Here is a 15,388-nt window from a genome sequence, read left to right as displayed (position 1 = left end):
TGGAAAGGCCCTGAGGTGGTGATAGTCTTGGTCTAACTGAAGGACAACAAGGAGGTCAGGGTGACTGGAGCAGAGTGAGGGGAGAGGAGGTAAAAGGTGCAGGTGCCAGGCCAGATCCTGAAGGGCCTTACAGGTCACCGTAAAGACCCTGGTTTGTTCTCTAACAATTCTCAAAAGAACAATTAATGCAGGACAGAGAGGAAGCTCAGAAGGCTTTTTGAGACATAAAGTTGGCAAACTGCTTCACCAATAGCTTTTAAACTGAATTGTCAACCTGAGCAACATCGGTCCAAATAGAGGGTATCTCAGCCATTGACAATATTTTAGCTTTTGAGGATTTCCCTGAGAAATCCACATCCTTGGATAACTTCAAAAGTGGATTACTAGTCTATCTCCTGCAAAGCACACTGGGTCCATCTCTATGCAACTTTCTTCTAAGATAATTAACCTGCTTTCTCTCTCCCATTAAGTTTCCTTTTCTATAAAATGGAGTAAGTATCACCTGTATTTGGTTTACAAGTATTTGTGAATCATTTTAAGCTTCTTGGAAGAAAACTGCTACCTAAATTCGATGGAACATCATCATCACACACTTCTCTGACAATACCCTGCTACCAATTCTGGTTCCTGGCAGAACATTTATAATCGTACATTGCTCATTTATAACATCTTTTTCCCTCTACTGTACTTAGTAATTTGAAGGGAGTAAAAGGAGGGAAAAAAAGCACACGAAAGTTCCAATAAACACTTTCCAGTGAATGAAATGTAAAGCCTTTTTATTAAAAACAAAAACAAAACCTTGAGCCCCAGGGATATCTTTAAAACTGTATAAAAAGCTAACTATGGCTAATTTGTAGATAAAGAAAATTACCACACACACACACACACACACACACACACACAGTTTACCACAAAAACCAAGGAAATGCATACCCCTAGAATCAGCTCAAAGGACACTAAACAGCCTGATAGGGGCAATAACCAAGGGCACAGCTCATTCATTACCTCCTATTAACCACAGAGATTAATGAATTTGAACTTACAACAATTTTGCTGGATTTCCACATGAAGTATGGAACTATTATATATACAAATTTGTCTGATAGGTACTTTTATATAAATGAGATACCTCCTTAACTTGAAAAATTATCATTAAAAATATTCTGCAGCTTCCTTCTCTCTTCTGGGTGCCATGCTTCTAACAAAAAAGCCATATCAAGAAGGCTCTGAGCTGGGATCATAGAAGGCAAGCACCTAAGATTGCTTGGGTGCACAGAGGATTTACATCTGATGGTGGAGTACTTCTGACTACTTTCCAAAGTCAATTATAAATTAACTGAATTTTCTGCACTGCCATTAACATAAGTAACCAAGAGTTGACTGCACCTTGAATATCTATACTTCTTTTAAAGGCTGGCCTCAAAGCAAAATCACAAAATCTTTGAAATCTCTGCTTCCAAGGAACTCTAACAGTTAGATGCATACTATGACAGTTAGATGCATACTATTTCAAAGTTTATTATTTCAGGTTCCCATATAAGATAACTCACCACAGACTGTTATAAAATGAAAAGAAAGGTAATGAAAGTTGTTCCACTCAAAGGGAAATACTAAGTAAATAAACATTCTGATTTGTAAATATCTTTGTAAATGTGTAAATGAAACACAAATGAGAGAAACAGAAGAAATACAGAGATTATTAGAAGTTAGCAGGATATTATATAGTTTGGATCAATTGCAGAGAATAGTACTCATCAGTTTCATTCCTTTCTATTCTGGAAATAAATTCATCATTTAGACAAAGCCTACACTGGTGTTTTGCTCATCTTTGGCATTCGTAGATGTACAGAATTTTATTTTTTTAAAGTCTTTATTGAATTTATTACAATATTGCTTCTGTTTTATGTTTTGTTTTTTTTGGCCATGAGGTATGTGGGATCTTAGCTCCCCGACCAGGGATCAAACCCACACCAACTGCATTGGAAGGCGAAGTCTTAACCACTGGACCACCAGGGAAGTCCCTGTACAGAATTTTAGAGTTAGAAAAACATGAGCTCTGGGGTTCAAGTTCCAGCTATGCCCCCTACTATTAGACCTTAGCAAATAGCTTTGAGCCTCAGTTTCTTTACCTGTAATATGTAAAAATAAAAGTACTGTATTTCTACTGTGTGATATCACTTATATGTGGAATCTAAAAAATACAACCAACTAGTGAATATAACAAAAAAAAAAAGCAGCAGACTCACAGATATAGAGAACAAACTAGTGGCTACCAGTGGGGAGAGGGAAGGGGGGAGGGGCAGAATAGGGGTGGGGGATTGAGAGGGACAAACTGCTATGTATTATCAAATAAGCTGCAAGGATATATTGTACAGCACAGGGAATATAGCCAATATTTTATAATAACTATAAATGGAGTATAACCTTCAAAAATTGTGAATCACTACATTGTATACCTGTAACTTATTGTACATTAACTATACTTCAATTAAAAAACATCTGCCTTAATCTCAAAAAAAAAAGTACCGTATTTCTCTCATGAAGGTATTACAAGGATTCAATGAGTTAATACATGTGAAGTGCACAGCACAAGGCCAGCTTTACAGATGGGACATCTAAAGCCCAGAAAGGTAAAAAACTATTTTGTCCCAAATCACCCAACTACTTAGTGGCAGAGTCAAAGCCAAAAGTCAAGTCCCTTTAGTCACAGTTTAGTCACTTTGTCAACTACAGTTTGCTATAAAGCATTGTCTCTCTGGCTTTGGCTAACACTTTAATTATAAAGTTTTCTCTTCCTCCCCAAATAATTCACTTCAGGCCCTGACTACAAATAAAGTGAAAATGGAAAGATGGGATAACTATGTGTTGACTAATAGGTAAAATGAAGGGGCAAGCAGAGACATTGTGCAAGGGGGAATTTGTCCAGGAGGTGTTCACTGCTACTGGCCAAATGCTGCACTACCACAGCTCCCAATGTAGGTCTGAAGCCTCAGGGCAGCACATTCTAATCTTGATCATAACTTTAACCTGGAGTCTAAGAAAATCCAGGACAACCAGCTGAGCAGGAAGAGTGTGATAGTTAAAGAATCGGTGACCTCTCCTGCGCTACACAAAGATCCACTTGCTCTTTTGCTTTGAGAAGAAGGAAGATTAATTTGAGTTGTCCCTCTAAGTAATATTTATTAATAAAGAACAAGAATTGAGAAAGAAAATAGGACTGTAATCATTTTTACAGTGGTAAAATGGTAGCAACATTATCACTTAGATATGCTTAGAAGTGGTAGCAACAATATCACTTAGAAATAATATAAACAAATGTTGATAAGAGGTAAACAAACCAGAAAACTGGACAATGAGACAATGCATAAGCTCCAGCTCATTTTCCTTCTACAATGGTATAAACCAGGAGAAGAAGAATTAGTCAAATGAACAGTCAAAATAGTAAGAATAATAGTAAAATCACTATCATTTAGTCCTCTTTCTCAGTCACTGCCAAGTAATGAGGAGACCCTTGAAAGTTTCCTTGACATGGATTTTTTTGTGTGTGTCTCCCACATTCTCTCTTTTTTTTCTTATTGAGATATAATTGACATATAACACTGTATTAGTTTTAGGTGTATAACATGATTTGATATATATATATATATATATATATATATATATATATACTATATATATAGTGAAATGATCACCACAATAAGCTTAGTTAACATCCATCATTACTCATAATTACAAAAAAAATTTTTTTGGACATGGAGTTTTGAGGGCTAGTTAGGGAAATACTGAGGCAGAATAGTGGTGGAAGGTTATTCTAAATATAAAAATTCAATGGGAAACAAAGATTTAAAAAGTAGAAAGAAATCAGAGGAGAGGGAGAGACAGGATTTTGGCAAATGTAGGGGAAACCTAAGAAGTAGACACTTTAAAGACAATGGCAAAGCCGCACAGGGATTTGAAATGATATGGTAGTGCAAAGAAGCAGCTCTTGGGCAAAACAGAAAGGAAAGCAATATAATTTGGTCAGGGCTAAGATGGGGAGTTTTGAAATGGAAAAGAGAAGACTTGAGAAATGAAAGGAATATAGCCAAAGCAACATTTCCTCTTCTATTTTGACTTTCTTCTAGTACTTTAAAGAGAATATCATAATTTAAGACTCTGAACATATCTTGTACAATGGATATAACTGTTGGTAAAGAGAAACCTAAGTACAAAGAGTGAGGAATAAGAATCAGGACAAAAATTCACCAAGGCCTGGCCTTGTATATACAGTCATCAGATGAAGCTGAGACAAGCAAAATTATTTTAGAGACAGTTCTATGGCCTATTTTATTATTAAGCAAATTGGGGGCACATTGTCATGGGATGTTTCTCTTTGTCTAAGGAAAATTAAAATTGTAATACAAATGAAAGTCCAGTTAATTTGGTCCTTATGAAAAAGTACATACCCTGAAATAGTTGAACAAAATGTAAAGAAATGTCAGATTTTCTGAAACTCTCTGGAAATTCCAGAAACCACAACAAGGTCATTATGATTTTTTTAAATCACTGTTCTCATAACTTCACATCTCCCAATGCATAGCATGCCCAATTTTACAAAGACCTGACTGCATCTTTGAAGATAATCAAACTTAACAGTCAACTAGAATAATTCATAGGTAGAAGGATACACAGAATTATCCAAAATTCTGCAAAGCCAACAGAGAAGATTGCATTTAGATCTGTGACACCAGGGGACAGATATCCATCAAGAAAGCTAAAGTGCAGCAAAGCACAGCTCTAGGACATTTAAACAGAACTTCAGTTGAGTGGAAGGCTTGGTTAACCACAGTTGAGTAAACCTGTGTTGCAGTGTAATCTGATAAGGAACAAACAGCATGGATTCTAGAAGTGTAAACCATGTGTCCCTGACATGCTAGACTTCTTTGAAAGAGTTAATCAAATAGTGGATAAAAATGAACTGAGGCATATCATCCAAAAGTTTTTTTTTTTAAATAGAGTCTCTCATAAGAGGTTATTAAGAAAATTTAGTAATTCCTGTAGATTAAAAATTGATTAATAGAAAATAAACCAGGACCAATACTGAAAGTCTCCAGAGATTAATACTAGGCTAGTGTACAAATTTATTAATGACCTAGAAGAGGCTGGTATGGAGAGAAAAGGTGAAGAAAGACTGAAAATTGCCAATGATGCAAACTATGTATTGGAAAGCCTGGAAAGGCCTTGCTAAATAATAGATACAATGAAATTCTCTCTTCACAAAGTAAAGAATCAATACTTAAAGTACACTGATAGATTCAAAGTTAATAGGTTAAAAAAAAAAAAAAAAAAAGGATTAAGCAACACTCACCAGAGTGAGAAAAAGGGCAAAATAAGAGAAGATAGGATACAGACTGACAAGGTAATAAATGGCAGAGAATGCCAGCTAGTATCTCTTATATACCTTTTCCTTTATGAATACACAGAAACTTTATGTGGAGCTTTATGATAATAGAAGACAAAACATTTAAAATAAAAGACACTATTTTATGCAGCATATAATTAACCCATTGAACATGTTGCCACAGGACATTAATAAGACACAAAGCTTAGTACAGTTCCCAAAGACCTCAGAGCCTCCAGAATATGGTTCTATAGTAAAATTACTTAGGGCAAAAAATTACAATGGAGCACATACCTCATGCCTCAAGGTATTAACTAGGCAAGGTCAGGATGGAAGTTTCCTTTCCAACTGTTGTATTCAAAATGATTTATGGTTTCAACTTTTAAATATTCCTAATTCTATCCTAAAGTTCAAATTAAGTGAACAGACTCTGATCCAAAAATCCTTACACTGTTTTTTCCAGATATATTCTTTTTGCCTGTTTATTTTTCTAAATAGCAGAGCCTTCCTTTTCACCAAATTCTTCTTCCACTTCACTTATCCCAGCTTCAAAATATTGCCTAAGAAGTGATCATGAAGAGCCACTAAGTCATATATGTAAAAATCCATGTTTGGCAAAGAGAGTTCTATAATTTGTTAAATTTTCTCATCTTTTTCGTCTCAGTGGACAAAAATTTAAATTCATACAATATGTTGGTTCTGTTCATGTTACAAAATAAAAATCTGAGCTTAGATGCTGAGATGAATGATATTTAACATTTTTCACCGGTGACTAAGAGCTACAGCAGGAAATGTCCTTTTATAAAATGAATTTTAATCAATAAGCAACAATTTCATAGAGTAAGATACTAGAATGCCACCTGAAAAACGTAGAGCCCTCAAGTCTCTATCTTCACCAGGGGGAATGAGCAAGTCATCTATGAAGTGCCATGGCCTCAGTCAGTTCATACACTAAACGCATAAAGAGTAGGCTATGAATGAGTTATAGGCGAAATCCACAACCTGAAAGCCTAAGAAACTGTGTCTGAAAAACTTTGTGGGTCAATAAAAAACAGGTGTCAAATTTAAAAATTTTGAAAATAATAAAATTATGTGTAGACAGGACCAAAGTGATCAGGAGGCAAGTTTATACCTTGTGTCCATTTTGTAATCCGGTCCTCTCCATTTTGGGCTTAGCAATAGGGTGCCACACGTGGTATAAGGCCAGCCGTAGCATTCAAGCTTGACTGAATTTTAAAAGTGACACACTGATCAAATCTGCTCCAAGGACATTCTAGAATTTCAGGGTGCTACTGACCATTAAAATCAACCTCCTCGGTGCTCACTTCAAATCTAAACATGATGTAAAGTACAATCCTTGAGTTAATTAAATACAAGCCCATATATTTCATCTATAAAAAAATAGTGTCCAGAATATATCACTTGCAAAGAAAGGACTTATTATGTAATGCAGTGTAGTACGAGAGTTAAAAATAAGCAGATGATCTTATAAAATACAGGATTTATATGTTTCTTCTCGAGTATAAAATAAGGATTTGCTTTAGGAGGCCAATAAGGTATATACTTAACAAGATGAAACACAGAAAGCTAAGCAGCAGAGCCCTTGTACGGAATTTGTTTTGGCAGACAAAAGAAGAAAGGCATATTCCAAACAGATGGAAAGTGAAAAATAATAAAGTCATCCTTACCTGCATTAATTTTCCTTCTGCTGGAGTTATTTCAGCAACACCAGCAAACACACCTTCCAAAGTGAGATTCAGTTTTCCTGTGGGGTCCATTTTCAAGGGGATCACTCTGATAATAGCTTTCTGCTCAGCTGATCTTTCAGACTCTGCTGCTGCTGCTGCCAGTACCAGTCCTGTGCGTCCAAAGCCTGCCTGCAGGGTAGCCATCAGCAGCCAGGGCCAGAGGGCAGCCAGCTGTAGCTGGTGGCCACCACTCATGCTACCAGCTGCAGCAATGCACTTCGGCCATACATACTGCTTGCACTAGCTAATACCAAACACAGGTTCCTAGATCCAGACAAACGGAGGAAAAGAAACTTATGCTTCAGTTTCAGAAAGCCGAGTCGTAGTTTTGGTCCTTCCTTTCTCTAAAGTATATTCCCAAGAACAGGTGGTATTCCTGACCTGGTAGGGAAGAAGGTATTTTCAGCCTACTTCTGCTTCAGGTATGTCATTTTCTCCCATCTTCACTATGATTAGTAAAGATATCGCCGCTTCTCTTTGGAATTTTCAATTTTGCTTGAGGTTGAATGTCACATCCTGAATTTTAATTATGTCAGATCACTTGGTGCTGGTCTTCCATATGCATCAAGTTCTCGAGCCACTAAACCCAATGTTAATGAACAAAACAAGGCAAAGTAAATGACTAAGGCCATGCATCAAAGGTGAGAGTGAAAAACTCCAGCTCAGAAAACGAAGAGATGGTCCTTTAAAGCCACAAAATTTGTCAACGGTAAAAGACTAAAGATCACAGGAGAATTTTTTCTTAAAAAATGGGGAAGGAGAGGAAACACTATTTCAGACCACACCTTGAGAGATGTCCAAAGATGCTACAACATGTATTCATAAAAGTTTCAACATTAAACTGTATTTCATTGTAGCCAAAGTTCCAGGCCCATTGAACTTACAACGCTTTTCATGAACTTAAATATACTATGATTTTTAGAGTTTCTACCTAGATTGGCCTGTAAACTAGGTGCTAATTTATATGTCTTCACATAGTCACAGGATAAACCTGAGCATCACAAGCTTTTCCAACTTTCATAATTAGAAGAATATTTGAAAAGGTTGGCTTTCCAATTATTTTTCCCAGTTGACATTCATATTTCTATCTTTATTTTCCCTTCTCTCTTAGGGATTCCAGCTTTTATGCTCCTGCTTGAGAATGCCAAGCACTTTGATTTCCCATGAGATGCTTTTGGAAACTACTTTATTATCCAGATCTTATAATCTGTAATTTTCTAGGTTCATAAGTAAAACAAAGGACTATTCCTAACACGTTTTCAAATTCCTTGAGGGGGTGGGGAATAAAAGGGGGAGTAAGGAGGTGATTAGTCTACAGGCTCTAAGTAGAAAACCCTGAAAAAGTAAAAATAAGCCTGAATAGAGTAGATCTGTGCTATTTCTAGGCACACTTGAGAATTTGGGTCTTTGTACAAACAACGTCTTATTCTAAGATTTCAAAATGTGCACCCTTAAGTAAATACAAATGCACTTCAACCACAAAGCCCACTGTGTTCAGAGGTCAAGTTAAAAAATCTTATTAAGTCTTCAGAATAAATGCTGAAAAGCCAAGCAATGGAACATGAACCTGTGATATAGATTCTTTTCTTTTGCTGAGGCAGAGGGAGAAAAAAAAAAGAATTTCGAAAGAAATCTGCAAACCTGTTGTGCTGTCAGGCCCACTGGAATCCACGGGGGTGAAACAAATTCAATTATGCTTTTAAAGATCCTGCTCAAAAAAAAGGTTTCAACTGCTTAACCAAGTACAGCTCATTCTTCCACCTTCTTACTCTGCAACCAAACCAAGTGCCCCCACACTGCAGATAGGTGCCGAGAAATTCCGCAGCCCGAAAAAATAATCCATGCAGGTCAAAGGCAGAAACTTACTCCAAGGTTAGAGCTACTGTCCCCAAGAACTCTAAAAACACTTCTAGAGGATCCAAAACCATTTCTGAAATCTCCTTTCTAACAAAAGTCCTTTTTCTCCCCGAACAGCATATAAAAATGATCAAATCTTGAAAGAGAAAAGAAGCAAAGTAGCAAATACATCAGCAACAATTCACTACCAGGAACACAGAAAATCCCAGAGGGCAATGTCTCTGCATCATGGATAGACTTGGAAAGTTCGGGAGGATTCGAGTGCTTCCCTTCCAGAAAGACAATTCTGGATCAGCTCCCTAGAGGAGGAAGCCCTGTGGTTTGTAACTGGTGTTCTAGCTCTGACTGCCTCCCCTGGGACTGCAATCACGCTCTCTACCTGCTGACACAAAGTGAGGGTGGAGCAGCTAGAGGCAACCACCCCCATCCCGCCCCTCCTCCTCCTGGCTGGCTGGGGCCTGGTGCGCGCACACTTCACCAGACACGTTCCTGGGCTGAGAAGAGAGCCTCTCTCGGCTCCCCGACTCCCTCTATTGAGCCACAGACAAACTGCATCCAATTCAATCTTCAATACCTTTCTCTGGGTAAGCCAGCTGCCACATGTAAATCAGGGCCACACAAACAGACATGTAAGCAGCTTCTGCATCCAAGAGACATAGATGGTGGTATGAGGAAATAAAGACAAAAAAAAAAAAAAAAAAGGAAACCCAGAAGATAAAATAATGGACACAAGGTTTTGCAAAAATAAGTTCAAAGGCATTTCTGCTCTTTCCAGGTTTTAGTGTCTGTAAATGCCACAAAGCCAGAATAAAGTGATCCTGTGCTATAGTTCTTACTGATTTATTGCTGTCTTAAGTCTGCTACCCTGGCAAGAACTCTGTCCATTTTATGCGTAGTTTTTCTTCAGCCCTTACAAATTTAAATTCAGTAGCTCTTTTCTAAACTGTGCCTGTACCAAGCTTTTAGATTAGGTGATGTCAGAGGTCTGGAATCTGTTATTTTCTTCTCACATCCCTGGGAGGTGAAATAATACTATGGATCAGACCTGGGCCTTCAATGTGAGACTGCAAGGAAGTCTATATCATAAATACAAACAAAGGGGTAAAATATATATGCTTAATGAGAAGAATATAGGCAAAAAGAAAACGAATTTTTGGTTAATTACCACACTCACGAACAATAACCCTTCTAGTAACCCTGTCTTTAGAAATAATGCAGAAGTTTCTAATATATGTTTCTAAAATTTGAATTTTCTAGTCGACCAGGTTATATTTGACTGTGCCCAGACATTTCATTTTGACCTGCTGCCAACAGTCTTCCCAAATTGTACAAATGAACAATGATGTGAATATGGTTAACACTGCACTTGAAAATGGTTAAGATTTATGTTACATGCTTATTGTGGTAAAAAGCACATTTTAAATTGTGGTTAAAAAACACATAACAAAATTTAAAACAATTTTTAGTTTGTACAAAAGAATTGTACAAACTGATCACTTGTGAAACGTGGAGAATAATAATCGCATTGTAGCCTTGTTGTAAAGATTAAAGGACATGCCTCTGAAGGCAAAAAGTAAGAGTGACCTAGTCACCTTGAGAATTTCATCCCTAAAGAGGGTCTACAGTCCAATTCGAAAACATACATGTACCCCACTGTTCACAGCAGCACTATTTACAATAGCCAAGACATGAAAGCAACCTAAACGTCCATCAACAGATGAATGGATAAAGAACATGTGGTACATATATACAATTGAATATCACTCAGCCATAAAAAGGAATGAGGGACTTCCCTGGTGGTCCAGTGGTTAAGACTCCACGCTCCCAATGCAGGGGGCCCAGGTTCAATCACACTGGTCAGGGATCTAGATCCCGCATGTTGCAACTAAGACCTGGCACAGCCAAATAAATAAATATTTTTTAAAAATGAAATAATGCCATTTGCAGCAACATGGATAGACCTAGAGATTATCATACTAAGTCAGACAGAGATAGAAAAATATCATATGATATCACTTATATGTGGAATCTAAAATATGACCCAAATGAACTTATTCATGAAACAGAAAGACTCACAGACATCGAAAACAAACTTATGGCTACCAAAGGGGAAAGTGGGTGGTGGAGGAATAAATTAGGAGTATGGGATTAACAGAGACATACTACTATATGTAAAATAGATAAACAACAAGGACCTACTGCATAGCACAGGGAACTATATTGAGTATTTTGTAATGAACTATAATGGAAAAGAATCTGAAAAAAATATATATGTATATGTATATCTGAATCACTTTGTTGTACACTAAAACTAATACAACACTGTAATTCAGCTATACTTCAGTTTAAAAAAATTAATTAAAAAAATTTTAAAGAGGGTTTATGGGGATAGTTTTGGCATTTTAGGCCTAATAACACCTAGAGCAGAGAGAGAAATTCTAAAGTAAATTCTTAATTTAGCACTTTTTCTTTAGTGGTTGGACCTTAAGAACATAATGTAAGTATAGACCTTTCATAGCTCCTTTCCTAAAGAATAGGAGTAGCTCTAATTCTTCTGGAGAGAATATTTTTAAAGTCTTCTCTGGTTTTACATTTATTTAAAAATATTTACTTACTTACTTACTTACTTACTTTACTTACTTATTTATTGGCTGCCATCGGGTCTTAGTTGTGGCATGTGGGTTCTTTCGTTGCAGCGTGCAGGCTCTTCGTTGCAGTGCACAGGCTTCTCTCTAGTTGTGGCGCCTGGGCTCCAGAGCGCGTGGGCTCTCTAGTTGTGGTGTGAGCGCTCAGTAGTTGCCACACGCAGGCTTAGTTTCCTGGTGGCACGTGGGATCTTAGTTCCCCGACCAGGGATTGAACCGGTGTCCCCTGCATTGCAAGACGGATTCTTCTTTTTTCTTTTTAATTAAAGATTTGTTTTTAATTTATTTATTTATTTTATTTATTTTTGGCTGCATCAGGTCTTAGTTGCGGCATGTGGGATCTTTGTTGAGGCATGTGGGATCTTCATTGTGGTGCACAGGCTTCTCTCTAGTTATGGCACACAGGCTTCTCTCTAGTTGTGGCACACAGGCTCCAGGGTACATGGGCTCTGTAGTTGTGGCTCAGGTTCCAGAATGCGTGGGCTCTGTAGTTTGCGACAGGCGGGCTCTAGTTGAGGTGCATGAGCTCAGTAGTGTGGCACACGGGCTTAGTTGCCCTGCGGCATGTGAGATCTTAGTTCCCTGACCAGGGATTGAACCCATGTCCCCTGCATTACAAGGTGGATTCTTTACCACTGGACCACCAGGGAAGTCCCAGCAAGACGGATTCTTAACCACTGGACCACCAGGGAAGTCCCTGGTTTTACATTTTTATTTTATGTATGCCATGTAAAAGTACAGCATAAAATGTGTAAAATATACATTATTTTATATCTGATATATGTAAAAAGTCTTTAATGTTAAACTAAACAAAAAGTAACCTACTAATTGACTTTGCCTCACCTATTACTGCTTGAAACTTGCAAAGGAATTAAGACACACAAACCTGAGACTTAATACAGATACTTAGTTGAAAGGAAAAGAATATAGATGTGGTTGCCCTCTCTTGAGGAAACTCTGAGATCTGAGCATGACGATAATAGGTATCATCAGTCTGGGTACCTTGAGCTACTCAGGATCAAACCAAACAGCTCTATATAGCTTAGTTCACTGATATATTGTGTTTATTTAAACAGTATTGACAAGTAAAGTCACCAGAATTAATAAGCAAGAGAAATTATTCTCTGGCTTCAAAGTTTTGGTGTTATCCCTCAGGGACTGACAGACCACAACTACCATAGAGATGTCATAAAGATGACATCACTATGGTAATGAATCGCCCATCTCACTGACACCTACTACCTAACTTTACACGAGACAGATCACACTTCAGGATCTACTTTCACATCTGCATTGACTAAAGTTACTGAAGACCTTGATCCTTTTCCAAAAAACTAGGTTTCTATAAACATGTCCAAGAATTGTCCTTATCCTAATGGCATTTTAAGGATTCAATCTCTATTCAAGTGTAAATGAAAAAAACTCAGGATTTTTTTTTAAGTCAGATTCTTTGGAAAACAGAGCACATTTCCTTCTGAACTTTACTATTATGATTAATAGTTATAATGACTGAGGTTTCTATTGATCACCAAACAGTAAAAACAAGCAAGAGAACAAGTCTAGTTGAAACACTTTATTGTTGTGACTGACTGAAATTTATCATGCTTAAGGTGCTGAAATACTGAGGCACTAGTCAGGAACCTTGTTAGCATGTGTCAGACCCTACTGACTAATTCACACAAAGATTTTATTTTTATCTTTTGCCACTTTGTCCAAGACAGTAATGATAGCTTTAGCTGATAGGTAGCAGGCATGTGAGTATAGCAGTAGATTCAGCTCCTTGGTCTGTTGTATTCATATATAAAAAAAAGTTTGGAAAGCTGATAAAGGTATTTCATTAATTAAGCCTTAAAACAATTGAAACCAAATCCAATTCCTGCTTGACACATGTTCCTCAAAAGATATCATCTCTTTCAACATATACAAAGCCAAGAAAGGCATATTTAAGGGAAGGAATGAATATCATCTACATAGTATATCAGCTTTTCAACCTGACAGAGAAAAGACAAAGTTCCTTCATATAGAAACTGGGTCTCCTCTTCACATACTCTGCCAAAATACACAGTCTGACCAAAAGATGTAGGAGTCTTGATAATCTGTTCCTCTTTTAAACCTTGCTAATAAAGATGAATAAATGTTCATCACATGGACATCGTCTAGTCTAATCAGATGGACCAAACAGGTCACTTTTCAGAACCTATTTTCATATTAAACTGAGTCACTGCAGACCAATACAGAGTTCATCCTTTTCCAAAAAACTACTCTCTATCTCTGTAATACTTCTGGGGAAGTACATCACTGGGAAGGCAAAATGCAATTTAAGAAATGAATTGCTACATCCACCATGGCTTGAACAGTACTTATGTCATATCACTAAGGGCCTTTCCTTTTTCACTAGTTTCATATTCCTTTTGTTTCTGCAGTGCTTATTAGGAAAACTGAGGCAGAATCCAATAAGAAAGTTCTAGTCAATTTAAAAGACTAAATCAGAAATTTTCTGATGTCATTGGATTATCAAGTGAGGGATCAACCACAGAAAGTGGACATCCAAGATACCTCTTCTAAAAACATGTCCCATAATCCTACTATTTGAATTTAGGGTCCTAAAGAGGAGATAAGATAAAAATGTTATAGCCTATCCCACTATCCAAACTTCTCTCAGAAGCTTAAACCATACGTAAACTATTAAAACTATCAGAGGTATAGCTTCTGTTAGGTGACTACTAATCAGCTTCTCCCAAAATTTGCACACAGTATCTTTTATAGACGAGAATTTATACTTACTGAATGTAAAAATCTAAAATAAGACAACACTGTGTTAAATCTCTTAATTGTTTTGTTCACACATTGTACATTCCCGTTTCAAAATAAAAATATTATATATGCATCCTTTATCCTCTACCCCTCAATATTAATAAAAATATAAAGCTTTAAAACTTTAAAATCTACCAGTCTATAAATGCAATTATATTCAACAAGCTAAACACTCTTCTTTAGAAGATATACTAAATAAGTGATATATTAACAAAACCTTCTTACCATTTACGATAATGTATCATGAAAATTAAAGAAAGATACGAAAATAGAAGAACGCTTCCATAAATATAAAAGAATCAGGGGCTGTTAAGTGTGATGGATGGTCCAAGTCCGGATGCCTTGCTTTTGAAACAGAATGCTGGGTTAGGAAGTAAGAGCATTTCCTGGTTAATCACTTAGAAAATTAACTCTTTCCCAGAGTTTCTCCCTGGAATTCCTGACCCATTTAGACCTGTGATCTTGGTTACCTCACATGCCTTTGTTTCTCACACAATTTTCTCTAAAAGGACCACACTGCGACTTGAAACAGATAGACTGAGCTCCCCACTGGAGTTGTGCTGACTACTTTTGAGAGTGGCAAGATAACAAATCAGCACACCCACACAGATTATTCTCCAGTACCATAGATGCAGCTGTTTTTAGATGCTTTTTGACTGTAACAGAAGACCAGGAACTTTCACTTGAAAGGGATCTGGGCAGCAAAAAAAAAAAAAAAAAGGCTGCTAGATGTTTGGTAGTTTGTCAAGGTAAACAACCTGAACTGAACAGCTGTAGTAAATACCAAATTCCTAATTCTCAATTAACAAAATTCTCAATTAACAAAACAAAAATACTTTTTTTCCTTAAAGAACTGAAAGAGCCCCAACCAACAGTGTGTCATGTGCAAGGCTAGTCTGCCTCCAGCTACAGCCAGTGCACAATGTCACGTTTGTCATCCATTC

The 15,388-nt window shown here is 37.0% G+C and overlaps 1 protein-coding gene across 1 annotated transcript in view; it reads right to left on the bottom strand.

Moving 5' to 3' along the window:
• Positions 1–7,323, bottom strand: part of RNF43 (ring finger protein 43) — a gene marked incomplete at its 5' end in the record, with an annotated part of 58,352 nt that extends 51,029 nt beyond the window's left edge. Inside the window, one exon of the mRNA XM_079726316.1 lies at positions 7,069–7,323. Within this exon, the coding sequence (XP_079582442.1) occupies positions 7,069–7,323 (255 nt within the window). The remainder of the gene's footprint in view (positions 1–7,068) is intronic.
• Between the last annotated feature and the right edge of the window lie 8,065 nt (positions 7,324–15,388).

Source organism: Hyperoodon ampullatus, assembly GCF_949752795.1.
Source record: "Hyperoodon ampullatus genome assembly, chromosome: 19".
NCBI classification, from domain to species: domain Eukaryota; kingdom Metazoa; phylum Chordata; class Mammalia; order Artiodactyla; family Ziphiidae; genus Hyperoodon; species Hyperoodon ampullatus.
The sequence above is the reverse complement of the archived record's forward strand: the minus strand, read 5'-3'. Positions and strand labels throughout refer to the sequence as shown.